The sequence below is a fragment of the Mirounga angustirostris genome, unplaced genomic scaffold (genome assembly GCF_029215605.1).
Source record: "Mirounga angustirostris isolate CCGP_5_RB_7025 unplaced genomic scaffold, mMirAng1.0.hap1 SCAF_1, whole genome shotgun sequence".
Classification (NCBI taxonomy): Eukaryota; Metazoa; Chordata; class Mammalia; order Carnivora; family Phocidae; genus Mirounga; species Mirounga angustirostris.
This window is the reverse complement of record NW_026991709.1, coordinates 98,221,255-98,241,499: the sequence shown is the minus strand read 5'-3', so window position 1 is coordinate 98,241,499 and position 20,245 is coordinate 98,221,255. Positions and strand designations below refer to the sequence as shown.

The following is a 20,245-nucleotide window of genomic DNA, read 5'->3' as shown; positions in this document are numbered from 1 at the left end:
GCGCCTGAGTGGCTCAGTCATTAAGCGGCTGCCTTCGACTCAGGTCATGATCCCAGGGTCCTGGGATCGAGCCCCACATCGGGCTCCCTGCTCGGCAGGAAGCCTGCTTCTCCCTCTCCCACTCCCCCTGCTTGTGTTCCCTCTCTCTGCCAAATAAATAAATAAAACCTTTAAAAAAAAAACAATGTGATGTTCACAGTTAAAAATGTATTCTGTTCTAGGGGCGCCTGGGTGGTCCAGATAGTTAAGTGTCTGCCTTCGGCTCAGGTCGTGATCCCGGGGTCCTGGGATCGAGCCCCGCATCGGGCTCCCTACTCTGCGGGAAGCCTGCTTCTCCCTCTCCCACTCCCCCTGCTTGTGTTCCCTCTCTCTGCCAAATAAATAAATAAAACCTTTAAAAAAAAAACAATGTGATGTTCACAGTTAAAAATGTATTCTGTTCTAGGGGCGCCTGGGTGGTCCAGATAGTTAAGTGTCTGCCTTCGGCTCAGGTCATGATCCCAGGATCCTGGGATCAAGACCCACATCGGGCTCCCTGCTCGGCAGGAAGCCTGCTTCTCCCTCTCCCACTCCCCCTGCTTGTGTTCCCTCTCTCTGCCAAATAAATAAATAAAACCTTTAAAAAAAAAACAATGTGATGTTCACAGTTAAAAATGTATTCTGTTCTAGGGGCGCCTGGGTGGTCCAGATAGTTAAGTGTCTGCCTTCGGCTCAGGTCGTGATCCCGGGGTCCTGGGATCGAGCCCCGCATCGGGCTCCCTACTCTGCGGGAAGCCTGCTTCTCCCTCTCCCACTCCCCCTGCTTGTGTTCCCTCTCTCTGCCAAATAAATAAATAAAACCTTTAAAAAAAAAACAATGTGATGTTCACAGTTAAAAATGTATTCTGTTCTAGGGGCGCCTGGGTGGTCCAGATAGTTAAGTGTCTGCCTTCGGCTCAGGTCATGATCCCAGGATCCTGGGATCAAGACCCACATCGGGCTCCCTGCTCGGCAGGAAGCCTGCTTCTCCCTCTCCCTCTCCCTCTGCCTCTCCCCCTCCTCATGCTCTCTCTTTCTCTCTGTATCTCTGTGTCTCAAATGAATAAATAAAATCTTTAAAAAAAAAAAAGTATTCTGTTCTAGTATAACTCATAGTCAGTCCTTACAATTTCAAGAAGACCTGGCCTTAGGGGAAGAATTAAGCAGGGGAAATAGGAGGGGGAGACGAACCATGAGAGACGATGGACTCTGAAAAACAAACTGAGGGTTCTAGAGGGGAGGGGAGTGGGAGGATGGGTTAGCCTGGTGATGGGTATTGAGGAGGGCACGTTCTGCATGGAGCACTGGGTGTTATGCACAAACAATGAATCATGGAACACTACATCTAAAACTAATGATGTAATGTATGGGGATTAACATAAGAATAAAAAAAATAAAAAAAGAAGATCCGGCCTTGTGTATGGATTTAAAAAACACTTTATCATTTAAAGGCAGCATAATAATCCATACTTATATCATATCATATTATGTATATCGCTGACAATTTCCTACATTTATTTATTTATTTTTTAAAGATTTTATTTATTTATTCATGAGAGACAGAGAGAGAGAGAGGCAGAGGGAGAAGCAGGCTCCCAAGGAGCAGGGAGCCCGATGCGGGACTCGATCCCAGGACGCTGGGATCATGACCTGAGCCGAAGGCAGACGCTTAACCATCTGAGCCACCCAGGCGCCCTCCTACATTTATTATTATGTGATAATATTTAACTCGGTGTATATTCCCACAAACCTTTCATCCCACTTACAAATGGTATGCTAGCATTCCGATTTCTTTGTACCACTTCTTTCACTACATCAAGTGACTTATAATTCCAGCGACTCAGTTGGAATCCAAGACTCCAATATGCTGGCATTGCTGGTCGTCCAATAAGCTTGAAATAAATGGATGTTTGATTAATTTCAATAAAGAGTGTTAAAATTATTATTAATATGTTTCTTAATCTGTTATCTCTACTGTTTATTTAAGTTAAATTACGTATTTTGAACAAAGATTTAGTGTTATCTGAATTCTGTGTTCTGGATATTCTGTTAGAACTTTATTATAAAACACTTCATGTTTTGTCACTCATCTTTGTTTATTTTGTGTTAAAAAGTTAGAAAGTTAGCTCTTAAGTAAGTAGTATTTGCAAAGATATATTTTGCCCAGCATGGAAAGTTAAAAAAGACAATATAAAAATAGCATCAAAGAGAAAAAGAAAATCGTCCAACCACACTCTCACTTCCTGTAGCAACAGAATGAATGAGTGAATGAATGGTCCTCATGTAAGAAAAAAATGTTTAAAACTACAATTTCTATCTTCTTATATTTCAGCGCTTATTTTTCTCCTTTTCGAAATATTAAGTAATGTTTAATGTTTAATTAATAAACTTTAATTAATATTAATATATTAATAAAATATATGTTCTTTAAGGCTCAGAACCAATTATTTTATCAAGTACTTATCTCATTCACATGCAGGGCTTCTCCCCCATGGGCCAAATAGAGTCTCTTCTCCTCTCATTCTCTGTGGCCCAAACAAGCTCAGCGCACACCAGCAACAGCATACCAGTGTGTCACCATAACAGAGGACATGATTTTGCATATGGAAATATGGGTGTAACTAATAGTTATTATTTTCACTAAAACTTAGTATTAGGTTATATAAAGATACTTGTAATATAAGACTTTATTGGCATGATGGTTTTTTTTTTAATTAGGCGCATATATATATACTTCACGATTTCTCTATCATATATGTTTAAAAAACTACAATGTAACATTTTTTTAAAAATTACTTGTATTGGGTTATTTTATTCTATTCATTAAACATTAAATTTATTTTAAAAATAAATTAGTATCAAAACTCTCAAAAATTAGCATTTTTAAACTCATTTCACCTTATGTTTCATAGAATTTCACTGAAGATTTTGACATGTAATTGAAATGTCTTTGTGTATTATACATGTATATGACATAATTTATTTTTAATAAAAGTATACAAAATATTATCATATACCATATTAATTCATGTATTATTTATCTTATAATTTATATATAAACATTGTTTTTAAAAATATTTGGGCAGTCAAATGAATTAAATTTTAAATTTTAAAACATTAAGACAGCTAGTGGGTTAGCTTATACAGAAAAAAATTTGTTTTTCTTCAAACAAGAAATAAAGTTTCTTTTGCCTACTCGCTACATAACTTAAACCTCACTTAAATACTGCAGTGATTAATTCTATACCACAATTGTATCTTATTGCTCAAATTCAAGTCTCTGCAAGGCTACCCATAAAATGGTGCAAGCACGTGCACTACTATACATATGCTACATTCATACATCATGCATGACTCAAACTCAACTACTGCTGACTACAGACTTTACTCCGCATGTAATATGCAACAGTCCCAGCTCATGTCTCACAAAGCCAATGTAAAATTCTTTCAAAAATGTGCTATTCACTGTTTTGATGGTGTAGTAACCATACCCAAAGTCTGTATAAAGCTCAGCCTAACACTGTAATTATGATTTAGTATTACAGACTATAAATTTCGTGTGCTTTTCTGAAACTCATATTTATTAATAGGAACTTGGGAATTGTTAGACACTGTAAATTATTTACTTGTGTACCCTACCTACTCTTATTTCTCATTTTTGGATCCTAACTAAAGAAAGTTTTTGATAGTAATCGCTTCCCCTTTAACATCATTTAGCAAATGGGAATTGTATGTCAAAGATATATCAATAAAACAAGATTTTAAAAATTGGCATAATCCTTAAATCTTATGCCAATAAAAAGAACTTATTTTTCCATACTAACACCAGGAATTATATATACCAACAGTCACAGGAGAACAATTGTATAAAAGAATTTATAGAAGAAATACAGAGTTATATTTTAGAAGCAGGCTCAATGTAAGCCCTGGATCCCTTACCTCTCTAAGACCCATCTTGGACTTAGGTTCATGAAAACATTATTTAATAGGAAAGCAAAAGTTGCTTAGACAAAAAATATGACTTCAGACTATGTTTCAAAATCTGCCCTTCTATGCCTGAGCATCAGAGCCAATTTGCCTGAAGTTTACCTACTGTGCATTAACAGCAAATTTCACTAGCCTTCCTTGTAACTCACTTGCCTTTAGGATTTTTATCAAAGGGGTGTATGACCAATACATCCGTTGCCTATTCTCAGTCTTGACGATAAGATACTTCCCTTTGCTTTATCTCATAAAACTAGGTCATGAAAAAGTAAAGACTTAATATGCAACATTTCAAAGAAATCCTACTCCTGAACTCAGCTGCCTAGAAGCAAGAAACAATTTGATACCAGAAATATAGACATTTAATATATGCATAGGCTTCATGGTATTGGAAAAAACAAAAACCACCTATTCACACCTGAAAAATGGTAAGACTTAAAAATCCATTCAACTAAGAGGCCCCAGATACCTTAAATAAAATTAGACATGTGAGATGTAAGAAAAGTATGGTAGAAAATAATTTTATAAAATAAATGTGAAACATACCTCTTGATACTGTTGAACTACTTGTTCTGGTGTATCTCCTAGAAAGATGTAAAAGTCCAGAATTCCACCAATAACTCTGTAAGTTACTACTGGAGTAGGCTGGATGAAAATTTCTACAAGTAAAATTGGAGAAGCATATATAAATAGTAAAAATATACACACTGATAAAATAATTACAGTGTTTCATATTAACCACATATTTTTACATGGCTTTCTAAATAATTAAGGTAAAATAAGATACTGAAAATAGGAAGAATATAGGAAAAAATAGAATGCCACTATATATGAGGTTTATGATAGGATATCTCAGATGTTTCTTTTTACAGATGTTGGCAGAATCTTTCCCTGGATCCCCTGCATAGCAACGGATCAGTCCTTTTACAACAAAAATATTTTTTTTTTCTAAAATTGCATTTCAATTAGTTATTTTAATTGAAGATTCTCTAAAAGATCTTATTATCACATATCAATATCCAAGAAAAAACTATAAAAGTTTTTACTGTTTTCTCAATGTAGACAATAATTGCCTGGATAACCATATAACGTATTGTTCTTGCTGGGACATGGTTCAATTTCGTAGCTTTTTATTATCACTGATTCATCTGTTAAACATTGGTATTGCACTCACAATATTAAAAAAAAAGATTCTACATTACTTGAATTATGATAAACTAAAAAATTAATCTTCCTTCTTTCTCTCCCTATATGGACCTTTCTTTTTTTGTTTGTAGTGGTATATTAACTTATCTTAATAAGTGAGGTTGTGGAAATAGGAATAATCTTTTTCGTGGATGTGTTTCAATGTTGCTCTGAAGGGAGAAGAAAGTGCCTGAATATCACAACATAGTACACTCTCCCCACTGATATGCAAAATTCCATTGTCATACTACTACAAAAGAAAGCTGCTTGTAATAATTTCACATACTAAATCATTAACAATAGAGTTTACTCTGACATACAGTACCTATGATTGAAATAAGAGAGTGGTTCTAACATTTCAAGTTAAACCTCATTTAAATATATTACAGATAAATTACTCTTACCCATTGCATTGCTGTTCATTAAGAAAACACCAAATGACTTTCCAGAATTATCTTCAATGCACATGAAGAATGTTTGATGGCCATATAAATTATTATTATTCTGTAAGGTAAAAATTTGAAAATTAATTTTTGAAGTATATTTAAAATAAAAAAATATATATTTAAAATAGCCCTTATCTATTCCAATTTGTTTCTGTAATTTATCCTCATATCTCTAAACTAATTTTCTCTACTATACTTAACATATGAAACACTGTAGCAAAAATTAATTTATTTTGATTATTAATATGTTAATACATAAAATATATAACATATTCATTAGACTATGAATAGATTACTTAACTTTCCTTTATGTTTTATTATGATTAAGTGAGTGTTAATAGGCTATTAATGATAAGAAAATGGCATATTTATTCATTATGCCCCACATATGCCCAAGGCACTTCAGGAAATTCCAAGATGATGTCTATCCTCAAAGAACTTCTGCAGTATGTTTGCTGTGAGCTAATGAGTACATGAAATGGTTGAGACCAATTGCAAATACACTTGAAAGGTAAAAGGAAAAAGAGTTCCTGGCTGGGTATGGAAGGTCAAAGGAAAGTATATATGGAAAATAGCGAGGAAGTTCTCAGCCTAGTGTTTATTAAGTGTTCATTACAGATAGTGATGCTATAAAAAAAAGATTGGTAAAATCATTATTAGTAGTTTATTAGTAGTAGCTCTCTACAAAATGAAGCTCTTTAAAGCAACAACCTACTTATTCATTTTGGGGGAATGAAATACTTAGCACTGGCATTTTAAAAATCACTAAGATGGGCGCCTGGGTGGCTCAGATGGTTAAGCGACTGCCTTCGGCTCAGGTCATGATCCTGGAGTCCCTGGATCGAGTCCCACATCGGGCTCCCTGCTCGGCAGGGAGCCTGCTTCTCCCTCTGACCCTCCCCCCTCTCATGTGCTTGCTCTCTCTCATTCTCTCTCTCTCAAATAAATAAATTAAAAAAAAATCTTTAAAAATCACTAAGAACTGACCTAAAGCAATCATGAATCGATAAAAAAAAGAATTTTCTTTTTTTTAAAGATTTTATTTATTTATTTGAGAGAGAGCACATGAGAGGGGGGAGGGTCAGAGGGAGAAGCAGGCTCCCTGCCGAGCAGGGAGCCCGATGTGGGACTCGATCCAGGGACTCCAGGATCATGACCTGAGCCGAAGGCAGTCGCTTAACCAACTGAGCCACCCAGGCGCCCAAAAAAAAAATAATTTTCTTAATGATAGAGTCTTTGTCCCGAAGAATCTCATATTTTAGAAATATAGACAAATATATACACAGATACTAACCTGTGGTTATTGTCATACTAAAATATGAATAAAGGGTTAGAAAGTAAAGACTAATTCTGCATGGGGAAGTTTGGGAGAAGTTCTTAGGAGGTTAAACTTCAAATTAGCTTTCAGTGACTTATTGTACAAATGATAAAGAACCTCAAGTTTCAGTACTTACAAAGGAAACTGATCCCCTGTGCAAATATTTAAACCTATGGAAGATTTTCATATGTTATAGAAGAGGAAAAAACAGGCATAGATGTACAATATGATGTCCAATGGATAGGCAGACACCATATCATACAAAGTGATATAGAACAGTTAGTATTTAGAATGATTCTAGTGTAATGACTAGCCATGGATAGATTTGTTTTTGTTTTTGTTTTTGTTTTTGTTTCTCAAGTAAGCTCCATGCCCAGCATAGAGCCCAACATAGGGCTTGAACTCACAACTGTGAGATCAAGACCTGAGCTGAGATCAAGAGTCAGACGCTCAACTGCTCAACCAACTGAACCACTCAGGCGCCCTGCCATGGATAAGTTTAAACATAAGAATGACTGAAAAGAGAATGACAAAATATAAAAAGAAAAAGAAAATATTTATAAACTAGATACACTTATTGAAGCATTCATAAAATCTGTTGGTTAACTTTTGAGTTAATTTAGGACTTTACTAAAATCCTCACCCCTAAAGTAAACAAGCTTCTGGATTAGGTATCACTGACATCAAATAAACAATGGTTTCAAATAGGCTAAAATCATCATCTGCTCCAATATATTTTATTTATTAAAAAAAAAGTTCCTTACATCACCAGGAAGTTGATCACGGGTAAAAATTGGCCATGTTTTCCAGTTTAAATCATGACGAAATCTCTTATGAATATGTTCCCCAAAACCATAGACATATTCACTGGGAAGTTTGGTTGAGATCTGTAAATATTGGTCGGAGTATACCAGGGGACCAATGCTGGTGTCAAATCTGTACAATAAAATAAATAAATAAGTGATCTGGAAACATACAAATGTTCTATCAAAGAAGGATCTATATGTTATCATCCAGAATATTTCATTTTAAATATGTCAATCTTGAGCTGTGATCATTTCTTGGGAATATATGAATTATGTCATAAACAGAATTTGTTAATTCTATTGACACAATTTGCTTTATCACCACCAATATGATTCTTCGTTCACATTCTTTCTTTGAATCTTCATCACAATCTTAAAGCATAACTACCATTATCAATTCCATTTTACAAATAATACAAATAGGGAAAATTAATTCATGTTTTCTAAGGTGACAAACTGGTAATAGGTAAGCCAGATTTCAAACCCAGTTCTGCCTTTCTCTAGAGACAAAGTTGTAAAATACAGTACCATATTGGCTTTCACACCTCTAACATATATATTAAGATTAAGTTCAAAATGATTTTTCCAAAATGAAAAAGACTGTATGTTTGATGCATATCAAATATATACTACAAGAAATGTTAAATGGTATTTAATACTTTCATGATTTAACAAAACGTCAATAGTAAATTATCAAACTATATTTTAAGAAAAGTAATTACTAAGATTTGATCTTGACAGCTGCTTAGTTAATCTTCTTAGAGACATGAGAGCATTTATCTTGAAAATTACTAAATCCCTTGCCACAAATGTCCCCCAAAATACATTCATAATGAAGGCATTCAGGCAATATTCAATTTAATATATATTTATCATATATTTTCATATATATATCATATATGCATATATGAAGTCCTTTAATATTACTATGGGAATTAGCCCCTTTCTGAATAGTAACTACTTTATCCTACAAATTGGCAACAGAAAATGATAAACAATGCGGAAAGGACACAATAGAGGTTCTAATTATGTAAAAATATAGGCAAGGCTAAAATTCTATCAGTGAAGCTCTTTACCTTCACTTTTAGTTGGCCCCAATTTGTACATTTTCATTCACTTTCTCATACGTTTCATCCACAGGAAATAAAACCCCTTTTCCATTATAATCTTTATAAGAATGTATACACACCCTCTTTGGGGAGGAAAATTATTTTTTCTAAAAATGCCTTAAAATTAAGGCGTTCCTGGGTGCCTGGGTGGCTCAGTTGGTTAAGCGACTGCCTTCAGCTCAGGTCATGATCCTGGAGTCTCAGGATCGAGTCCCGCATCGGGCTCCCTGCTCGGCAGGGAGTCTGCTTCTCTCTCTGAACCTCCCTCCTCTCATGCTCTCTATCTCTTTCTCTCTCTCAAATAAAAAAAATAAATAAATAAAATTAAATTAAATTAAATTAAATTAAATTAAGGCGTTCCTAATTCTGTGATAATAGAATAAAATTGACCAGTTATTTAACCTTATAGAAATGTAAAATAAGATACTTACAAAGTTCTCATATTGCTTTTTCTAATAACTTTGATACTAAATGGATTTTCTATAACCTGCACATCATACAATGTATCAGTAGCTGCGGTTCCAGTAAATTCTCCTACAAACTGATGAGGAACTTCATATCTTCTATTATTTGGATCAGTAATCTGCAGAGATTTAAACAAATTAGCATTATTTGAGTCAAAATCATTATTTCACTTTCCAGTTCTGAATTAAGTATTAAATGCAGGTTTTGAGTAAAAAATACTAAATTTAGTAACCTAATAGAGGAGCTATTAACCTAGACATAAACTTAATTTTAACATTGTTGAATGCTTATGCACAGAATTGTATAAATTGTCAAGGAATATAGAATTGATTATAAAAGTAATATATATATATATAATATAAAGATTTTTATTGACTGATTAAAAATATAGAGAAATTAATGATACTATTACTAAACATTTATTTTTGACTAGTATATTTTTGTGAATTTAATTATTCTTATTGCTTTTCAGTGTTCATCCCCTTAGGAATCCCATGAAGATTTTAAATTTTGCTAAAAAAACCCTCTTAATTCCTGTGAAATTGCTTTACAAAAGTACTATACAAAGGATATGTTGTTGTTTTCACTTCCAAATCCAAAAGACAATACAAGTAAACTACTTGCTTAAAAAATAGCAGGAATTAGTTTCTTTAAAATCATGAATAAAAGTGATACCAGTAAAAAGAACTAGTAAGTAAAAGTCCCATTTATACAGCACAATTAATATGTTTCTCAAATTTTAAACTAATTCTTCATCATAGTCTGTGGTTGAAATAATAAAAACGACTAAAGTTTATTGAGTGTTTATTCTTCTCAAGACAGTATATCCAATATTTTACCTTGACTATATTATGAAATTCTTCAAAAATAACTGCTGGACAAACTGTTCTCATGTTACATTTCAGGAACCAGGTTCAGGAAAGTGGAATAACTAGTTCAATTAGTCCTTTGCTTTGGAATAAATATTTCTTAAGAGGGAAAATGTCTTGGTAAGATGAAGGGTGTGCTCACCACTGCTTTTCATGATTAACTCCCCTATATAAATAAAATCCAAACCTTAAACCGGAAACGATTGGGTGTCTGATTTTGAGTTGTGAAGAGAACCCTAGGAATGTCATTTCCAAATAGCGTAGGTGAAGATATCCTGTTTAATGTGGCTTCACGTCCTTAAAGGAAGAAAAAAGTTGGCATGAGTGATGATTTTGTTTATAAAGATTAATAACTATTAATTAGCTTTATAATTATATTGCCTTTATCACAAATAATGACTTCTTTTACTATTTGGAAGATACAATTATGCAAAAAATAAATCCTTGATATAAGCAATTTAAACATTCTTGTGTACAAACTTCCCATTTGATTCTATTTAAGATATTTTTCCAAAGAAAAATTTTAAATATATTTTTTGTTTTCCACTTAAAATATATTATATTGGATCACCATGAGAACATTTCTCACCAGTACTTGTTGCTGTCAGTTTGTCAACATTGTAGCCATGGTTATCTACGAAGAAGCACCAAGGAATAAGAGAGTGATTCCATGGCTTCCAGCAGCAACCTCGCATGGCACAAGCTGCCTGATGAAGCATTTATAGAAGGAATCATAGTATTAGTACTGTGATCATGTGTCAGTCTAAACATTCATTCATTCCAATAAATGTTTGAATTAGATGTTTGAAAAAACAAGCTTCTTTATTCAAGCATATAATATGTTAAAATATCATCTATTCTCTTGTTCCTTTCACTTGGCAGAAATAGCAATGAATTAATTATACCCTACCAGAGACTGCTGCTCTGAGTTGTGATTTATCAAATTAACATGTCAACACACATTATTAGAAACCTATGGTTTTTCTTGTTTGCTTTTAAATTTTTTAAGATTTTATTTATTTTATTTTATTTATTTGACACATAGAGAGAGCACAAGCAGGAGGGAGAAGGAGAAGCAGACTCCCCGCTGAGCAGGGAACCTGAGGTGGAGCTCCATCCCAGAACCCCAAGATCATGACCTGAGCCAAAGGCAGATGCTTAACCGACTAACTACCCAGGTGCCCCAACTTCTATTTTATTTTTTATTTGAGTATACTACTCAGAGCAATCTACAGATTCAATACAACCCATATCAAAATACCAACATTTTTCACAGAACCAGAACAAATAATACTACAATTTGTATGGAACAACAAAGACCTAAGTAGCCAAAGTAACCTTGAGAAACAAGAACAAAGCTGAAGGTATCACAATCCCAGATTTCAAGATATACTACTAAGCCCATATTTTTTTTTTAAAGTTCCTGCCCTGGGGCACCTGGGTGGCTCAGATTGTTAAGCGTCTGCCTTCAGCTCAGGTCATGATCCCAGGGTCCTGGGATCGAGCCCCATGTCGGGCTCCCTGCTCAGCGGGGAGCCTGCTTCTCCCTCTCCCTCTGCCTCTCCCCTGCTCATGCTCGCTCTCTCTCTGTATCTCTCTGTCTCAAATGAATAAATAAAATCTTTAATAAATAAATAAATAAATAAATAAATAAATAAATAAATAATAAAATAAATAAATAAAAGTTCCTGCTCTGGGCACCTGGGTGGCTCAGCTGGTTAAGTACAGGACTCTTGATCACAGGTCATGATCTCTGGGTTGTGGGATCCGGCTCCCCGCTCAGTGTGCAGAGCCTGCTTGTCCCTCTCCTTCTCCTCCCTCTCTCTTCCTCTCTCTCCCCCAAATAGATAGATACATAAAATCTTAAAAAAAAATAAAAGTTTCTGCCCTATGAGTAATTATAATCTTTTCTGTTATCATGTAGTCAACCCAGAAAAATTGAATTATTTTTTGTGTATCAATTAAGTATCAAGCTGCAAGTGACTATAGAAGATGAAGACATGCCCTGAATTCAAGCCTACATAAAATGCTTAAGGCAGTTATTTCCAGCCACTTATTAGTTCAGTATTTAAGTAAACTAGTTAAACTAATTTTATGTGCCAGGTGTCGCAACAAGTTGCAGACATTTCATCCAGTGAATAACGCAAAACACTGAACTCTTGAGTAGTTTTATGATCTGTATGGAAAGATTGTGTGAAGTGGAAAAAATTATATATACTTATATAAAAAGTGGAGCCACATGGTAATGCTGTGTGTTAACATTCGTATAATTAAAAATATACTTGGGCGCCTGGGTGGCTCAGTTGGTTAAGCAACTGCCTTCGGCTCAGGTCATGATCCTGGAGTCCCTGGATGGAGTCCCGCATCCGGCTCCCTGCTCGGCAGGGAGTCTGCTTCTCCCTCTGACCCTCCTCCCTCTCATGCTCTCTGTCTCTCATTCTCTCTCTCTCAAATAAATAAATAAATAAAATCTTTAAAAAAATAAAAAATAAAAAAATAAAAAAAAAATATACTTAATATTTGAATTTAATAGTGTGACACACTTTCATAATTTGAACATCTGTGAGATGTTTTTTCGTGGTTATTTGCCTTGAATAGAAGTTTATAGCCTACATTTTTAGTAGATGACATGCTAACTTCTCTCCTACTTTAACATCAAATTAAAATGGCTTCAGATACACATACACATGCACACACATGTATACACATACATACATGTCCATTGCAAATGGAAGTATAATTGGATCTGATATTTTAGAGGGTCATTATCTATCAGAATATAAAGTATGTGTGACTTCTATCAGGAAATTTTCCTTCTAGTTATAGAGCTTATAGATAAACTCCCAACAATACAAAGAGATAATTACATAAAAATTGTTATTTACAGTAGTATTTTTTTTATTTTTTAAAGATTTTTTTTATTTATTTGACCCAAAGAGAGAGAGCACAAGCAGTGGGAGCAGCAGGCAGACAGATAAGCACACCCCCTCTGAGCAGGGAGCCCGATGCAGCGCTGGATCCCAGGATTCTGGGATCATGACCTGAGCCAAAGGCAGACGCTTAACCAACTGAGCCACCCAAGCACCCTGCAGTATTGTTTCTAAAAGGCTTTTAAAAATGTTGGTACAAGGGGCGCCTGGGTGGCTCAGTCGTTAAGCATCTGCCTTTGGCTCGGGTCATGATCCTGGGGTCCTGGGATCGAGCTCTGCCTCGGGCTCCCTGCTCAGCGGGAAGCCTGCTTCTCCCTCTGCCACTCCCCCTGCTTGTGTTCCCTCTCTTGCTTGTCTCTCTCTGTCAAATAAATAAATAAAATGTTAAAAAAAAAAATGTTGGTACAAAACAAAGAGGTAGGATTAGATGTAGATATACTGATTTGGGAAGGTGTAAAGGTGCTAAGAAAAAAGAAATAAGCAAATTACAATCATATTTTGCTAAAATAAAAAAATATACAGTAAAATGGAGTTACATGAAATTCTTCCAAACATACTGTATTGGATTCCTAGGTCTGCTGTAACAGCCATAAACAGGGTTGTCTGAATCAACAGAAATTTATTCTCTCACAGTTCTGGAGTCTAGAAGTCCTACCTCAAGGTGGTAGCAGAACCATGCTCCCTCTAAGGCTCTAGGGAAGACTGCTTCCTTGTCTGTTCCTAGCTTCTGAAAGCTCCTGGTAATCCAGGATTTCTTGATTTGAAGAAACCTTACTCCTGGTAATCCAGGATTTCTTGATTTGAAGAAACCTTACTCCAATCTCTACTTCTATCTTCACACTGCTTTCTTCCCTATAGTTCTCTCTATGCATCCCCTTCTCTGATAAGGACACCAGGCATTGGATTTAGGCCCCACCCTAAACCAGCATAAACTCATTTAGCATTTAATTACATCTGCAAAGATCCTATTTCCAAATAATGTAATATTCTAAGGCTCCAAGTAGACATAAATTTTTTGGAAGACATCACTTGTACCACTATATATACACACCAAAACATAAGTTTAAAAATGTATATCCTCGGGCGCCTGGGTGGCTCAGTTGGTTAAGCAACTGCCTTTGGCTCAGGTCATGATCCTGGAGTCCCGGGATCGAGTCCCACATCGGGCTCCCTGCTCGGCAGGGAGTCTGCTTCTCCCTCTGACCCTCCTCCCTCTCATGCTCTCTGTCTCTCATTCTCTCTGTCTCAAATAAATAAATAAAATCTTAAAAAAAAAATGTATATCCTCATTGTTGCTTTTAAAATATGAATAATTTTGGTTTATTTTATAAGTATAGATTTTGATACTTGCTATTTATATTGTTATTCTGCCAATTTTTCAAGATTTCAGGTATTTTCCCCTATTATTTTAATTCCTAATCTATTTTTAAGTTTTTATTTAAATTCCAGTTAATTAAGATAGTGTAATATTAATTTCAAGTGTATATAAAATACAGTGATTCAACACTTCATACAACACCCGGTGTTCATCACAATTGCCCTACTTAATCTCCATTACCCCACCCACCTCCCTTCTGGTAACCATCAGTCTGTTCTCTATAGCTAAAAGTCTGTTTCTTGATTTGCCTCTCTCTCTCTTTTTTTCCCCTTTGCTCATTTTTTTGTTTGTTTCTTAAATTCCACATATGAGTGAACTTCAATTTTCTTTCTTCTTAATTTGAAAAAAACAGAAAGTAAAACAGATTAAATATGCATCAGTAGGTATAAATTTTGGTAGGTAAAAATACATTTGTTTTTTGTTTGTTTGTTTTTTAAAGATTTTATTTATTTATTTATTTGAGAGAGAGAATGAGAGAGAACACATGAGAGGGGGGAGGGTCAGAGGGAGAAGCAGACTCCCCGCTGAGCAGGGAGCCCGATGCGGGACTCGATCCCAGGACTCCAGGATCGTGACCTGAGCCGAAGGCAGTCGCTTAACCAGCTGAGCCACCCAGGCGCCCTAAAAATACATTTGTTATGTTTTTATTTTTATTATATGTGTGTGAGTATGCATATAGAAATATATGTAATAATAGGTATATTACTATATAGTGGATTGATTGTATTATGGACTGAATTGTGTCTCCCCACAATTCATATGTAGGAAGCCCTAAACCCCTTGCCCCCAGTGCGACTGTATTCGGAGACAGCACATTTAAGGAGGTAATTAAGGCTAAATGAAGTCATAGGCTGGGGTGCAAATCTGATAGGACTGGCGTCATTGTAAAAAGAAGAGACTTCAGAGCATGGTCACATACACACTTCCTCTCTCTATCTGGGCATGCACAGAGGAAAAACCATGTGAAGACACAAGAATGCAGCTGTCTACAAGCCAGAAAGAGAAGTATTGCTAGAAACCAACCCTGGGCGCCTGGGTGGCTCAGTCCTTAAGTGTCTGCCTTCATCTCAGGTCATGATCTCAGGGTCCTGGGATGGAGCCTTGCATCAGGCTGCCTTCTCCGCGGGAAACCTGCTTCTCCCTCTCACACTCCCCCTGCTTGTGTTCCCTCTCTCGTCCTGTCTCTCTCTGTCAAATAAATAAAATCTTTAAAAAAAAAAAAAGGAAAGAAAGAAACCAACCCTGATGGCATCTTGACTTCTAGCCTCCACAAGAGTGAGAAAATAAATGTGTTGCTTAAGTCACCCAGCTTGGCATTTTAGTATAGAAGCCCAGGCTGACTAATACACTCTGGCTAGAATTATAGCTGCTCTTAAATTAAGTTCACCTTCTTTTCTTAAATGACAAATACATGTTAGCTGAAATTTGCTAAATTCTTAAGTTTAATTTGTTTCGCATTGAAAACACTCTTTAGCAACCTGACAGGCTGACATTAAAAATAGTAGGCATCAAAACCTTAAACCATTGGCTTTGAAATGTTGTTCCCCTTTAAGATTTTAGCAGCCCATATTGTTCCTAATAGAATTCTATGTTAAGCTTCAATTGTTTCCTAAAGAGAATATACCTAAAGAGAATATCTGGCCAATTATCTTAGCATGTCACAGTAAACACTATTTATCTAGCTCTTTTATCAGTAGGTAGGCTATAAAGACCTACTATTCCTGATGTTGTCCTAAGAAAAGTCTCGTTGTTTTGCAACTTTTCATAGCAAATTAACCAGAAAATTATGTGTTAACTATGAGGTAACAATGGTAAGATAAGGCTAATAGAAATTTTATAGTTCATTTAGTTATTTTTTTATGATAGAAACAGTGAGAGAGGTGAGATTCAGATATGTCTATTATAGATTTAATATATATTAGATATGCATATTGCATGCATAAAATAATACATAATATACTGTAGATATGCATATTACATTATAATACATAAAGTATAATATTTAATATGCACAGATTAATATATATTTACATTATATAGATATCATAATATATTATAGATTGCATATAATATATAGATATTACAAAATATGAACACACACACACGTTCGCACACACATACTCTCATTGACCTTTATTTCCACGTATGTTATGAAGACCAGGAAGAGTGAACTTAGGGTTACATGAACCTATTAAGTTACCCTTAATTTTCTCCATTTGAGCTTCCTCTCCCATACTACCAAAAAATTAAAAAATAAATAATAATAATTTTCCAAAAAATCAGTATTACTTAATTTTCCAGATGCTTCTTAATGCCATCATTATAAATACTTTTATGGAGCATTCATATTGTCTCTAAAACGTCTTATACTGTCAAAGGCTATATTTTTTTAAGACGTAGATTTGCAAAGATAGAATTTCTTTAAGATTTTTAAAATAAACAATAGCTTATTAAGCATGGAAAATATTAACTTGTTAATTTATTGAATAGAAGTAGAGAAAAGCAAGCTCATCAATTTCAATTATCTCTCATCTCTTTATATGGAGCTATAATAAAAAGATAAGTGCAGCTTAATTGATGGCTAGATCTTTAAAAATATGGAATTGATCCAATACTGAGCAATTATCTTAATTTAATTAATATATATTCATAAAAAATATTAAAGTCTTTTGTGGCAGACCTGTGTTGGAAATTGTTCTGGAATGCAGTTTATTCTCTCATTGATACGATCATTTAGCTCACTTGGACATTTTCCTAAACCAGGATACATGGTGGTTGTACGAGTGGTAGGTGGAGTTGAAGTAGAATTACTAATTGCTAGGAAAGAAAGAGGTTAATAAAATAAAACAGGGTGTTAATTTTTTTCAGATTTTGGGGATAATAAATACCTTACATTGAAAGACAAATGAATTTACATATATAATAAAAATAAAAATAAATTTTACGCTAATAAAAGACCCACAAATTCAAGTCCTAGTCACAAAAGGAAAATATCCAAACGATATTTAAAAATTGACTGTGCAGAGCCTTATTGACTGTTTCTGCAGAAAAACAAAGAGAAGGTCTTGAGGTAGATTCAAAAGGAAGCAAAATGTCCATTCTACCACATTTACGAAAAAATGTGTTTTATAGATGAAGAAAGAAGATGGCGTTATATGGATGGGAAAAGAATATAGAGACAAGAATTAGAGTAGAAGAGAAAAGTAGGAGGAAAACAATACTTTGAAGTGAATAGAAGAGAAAGCAAGGAACTGCAAAGAAAAATAAATCCCAATTCTATATAATAAGAACTTTCCAGCAATCAGATATGGGTAAGATAAAATGATCATGTCACAATGTAGTGAGCTTTCAATTTACTAGGAGCAGGTAAAACAAATGACTAATGGCAGTAGAAAACTAACTATGATTAGACTAAAAGATAATCTGTAACAGCCTTTCTAATTCTGATTTGATCAAGAGAGAATGATGAAAAAAGAGAAGGTTAGGTGGATCAGAGTAGTATGCATTTACTCTAAATTAGGATAGAAATATTCAGAAAAAAAAGATAAACACTTCAAGTTTTGTTTCACCTTCCCTCTACCTGTTTTTGTTATACATCCTCTCTCTCACTTAAAAAAAAAATGAGACTAAAATAAAGAGGGTATTCCCCCAGATTTTCCACCCTGCCCCCCAATTTTGCAAGTATCTGAAGGCGAGAGCAAAAACCCACGTCTTCCTATTAATAAGAAGAACCTCACTAAAAACATTAGATGATTATTCCACCTTCCATTATCACTTTGATCCCTTTGCCTCTTCACAATTTCTCAAGCAACACAATGTGGGGAAGGTCATTAATGTCAAAGCACATAAATTGCTTAATTACAAGATCTTTATTGAAATAACTGTAATATAATGGATAGAAAAACTTGGAATAATTATGTAACTTACCTGAGATCTTTCTTCACATGTTTCATCTCATGTAGATTACTTTTAAAAATTCATAACTATTATGGGGTAAATTTTATTTAACTTCATTATAATGTGCAAGTATTTTTAACATTACTTACCTTCAACAGCAGGTGTCCTAGTTGCTAAAACAGCAATCAGGGCAATAGCTATTACAGTAACTACAGCAAAAAGGACAATCAGAGAGATTTCTAATCCAGTAAATTTCTTCTTTGCCATCTAAAGAAAGAAAATATATATTTAAAATGTAAAATATATAACTACAGTGAGCCACCATCATTATCATAAGAATATATACATTCCTCTTTTTTTAACTAAGTACAACACAAGCAGAGCTACAGACTTATAATCTAAAATAATGAACATTGGCAAAATGTAAACAGCACATGCAATTTTTAATAAATAGAGTTACACATTATTGCAGTAACTAAGATGAAACATAAAGGGAAGAAAAGATCTCCAAGCAGATGTGCCTTGCTCTCTCATGTTAGAGCCTTTCTCAAGTTAAAGAAATCTGACACTTGCACTGTGTCCCCTAATTCTCATTATTTTTTGAGGGAGATGTTGTTATCCACATTTTGCCCATTAGGAACTTCAACCTTAGAGAAAATAAGCTATTTTCTCAAAGTCAAAAATTCTAGTTCTTCCTACTTTAAACACTGTCTCTCGAACTCCAGCACTGCTTTCTTATAATAATATTGAGGAAAAGAATATAAATATATATGGAATACAAATATAAAATATTGTGAAAAATGTATAGGTATACAATATATATTTGGGAGTTGTCACTTCAAAAAAAAAAAAAAGGTTTGAATTAAATCATCTCCAATTCCTCCCTCAAAATGTAAGTATGATATACGAAACTCTCATATCAAACATGTGTATTTATTTTCTGATGACATTATGTATTTGAGTTAGCATACAAAGGATACCTAAATGTAGATTGGGAAGAGCTTTCTTCCAGTAATTATCTTAAATTTTATTTGTTTAATTTAGTTCTGACTATAACTCTCTTATCTCTCGTACTCTTCAAGTTTCCCTGATTTTTCTGTATTCTATGATTTTTATATAAATCTTACTTCAATAGCATATACTCAGATAGGAATTTGGAATTTCCATGGTAAATGCTTTAATAAATTGCTCATTTTATTTTTTTTGAGTTTTTATTTAAATTCTAGTTGGTTAACATACAGTGTAATATTAGTTTCAGTTAACATACAGTGTAATATTTGTTTCAGGTTTACAATATAGTGATTATAAATTGCTGATCTTAAAATATTTTGGGGGGGCTTCTCACATTAGGCCCTTCTCCTGTAATTTTTTAGGTTAGTTCATATATAGAGTTGCCCCAACCTAAAAACGTATTTTCCCTTTTTCATATCTTTCTACAACACTTAATCATTCAAAAGGCCTGTTGGTTCTATCTCCAAAATATTTTCAGAATTATACCTTCATCTTATCTCCACCACTGCAACATCTTTCTTGGGTAACATGCCTTCTTAAGTACGTGCTATTTAATCTTCCTTCAACCCTTCCACATTTGCTCTTCTAAGTTAGTGCCAATTTATGCCTCATTCAAATGCCATGTTCTTGGCGAGTCCTTTCCTACTACTCTTATAGGCAGAGTTAATCTATCCTTTTTCCATTTTACCACGCCACATAGCATTTCTATTGCCCTTATTAATATATATGTTAATTTCCTTAATTGTATTGTTATAATCTTTTTTTAAAGATTTATTTATTTGTTTGTTTATTTATTTTTGAGAGAGAGAGAGAGAGGGTGGGAGGGAGG

The 20,245-nt window shown here is 34.3% G+C and overlaps 1 protein-coding gene across 1 annotated transcript in view; it reads right to left on the bottom strand.

Annotated features, from left to right (window-relative positions):
* Positions 1-18,672, bottom strand: part of SI (sucrase-isomaltase) — a 98,648-nt gene extending 79,976 nt beyond the window's left edge. The window contains exons 1-9 of the mRNA XM_045902126.1: positions 18,555-18,672; positions 17,189-17,325; positions 10,790-10,907; positions 10,388-10,497; positions 9,298-9,449; positions 7,716-7,887; positions 5,592-5,691; positions 4,549-4,661; positions 1,785-1,910 (exon numbers count right to left, since the gene is read on the bottom strand). Coding sequence (XP_045758082.1) covers positions 1,785-1,910; positions 4,549-4,661; positions 5,592-5,691; positions 7,716-7,887; positions 9,298-9,449; positions 10,388-10,497; positions 10,790-10,907; positions 17,189-17,325; positions 18,555-18,672 — 1,146 coding nt within the window. The remainder of the gene's footprint in view (positions 1-1,784; positions 1,911-4,548; positions 4,662-5,591; positions 5,692-7,715; positions 7,888-9,297; positions 9,450-10,387; positions 10,498-10,789; positions 10,908-17,188; positions 17,326-18,554) is intronic.
* Between the last annotated feature and the right edge of the window lie 1,573 nt (positions 18,673-20,245).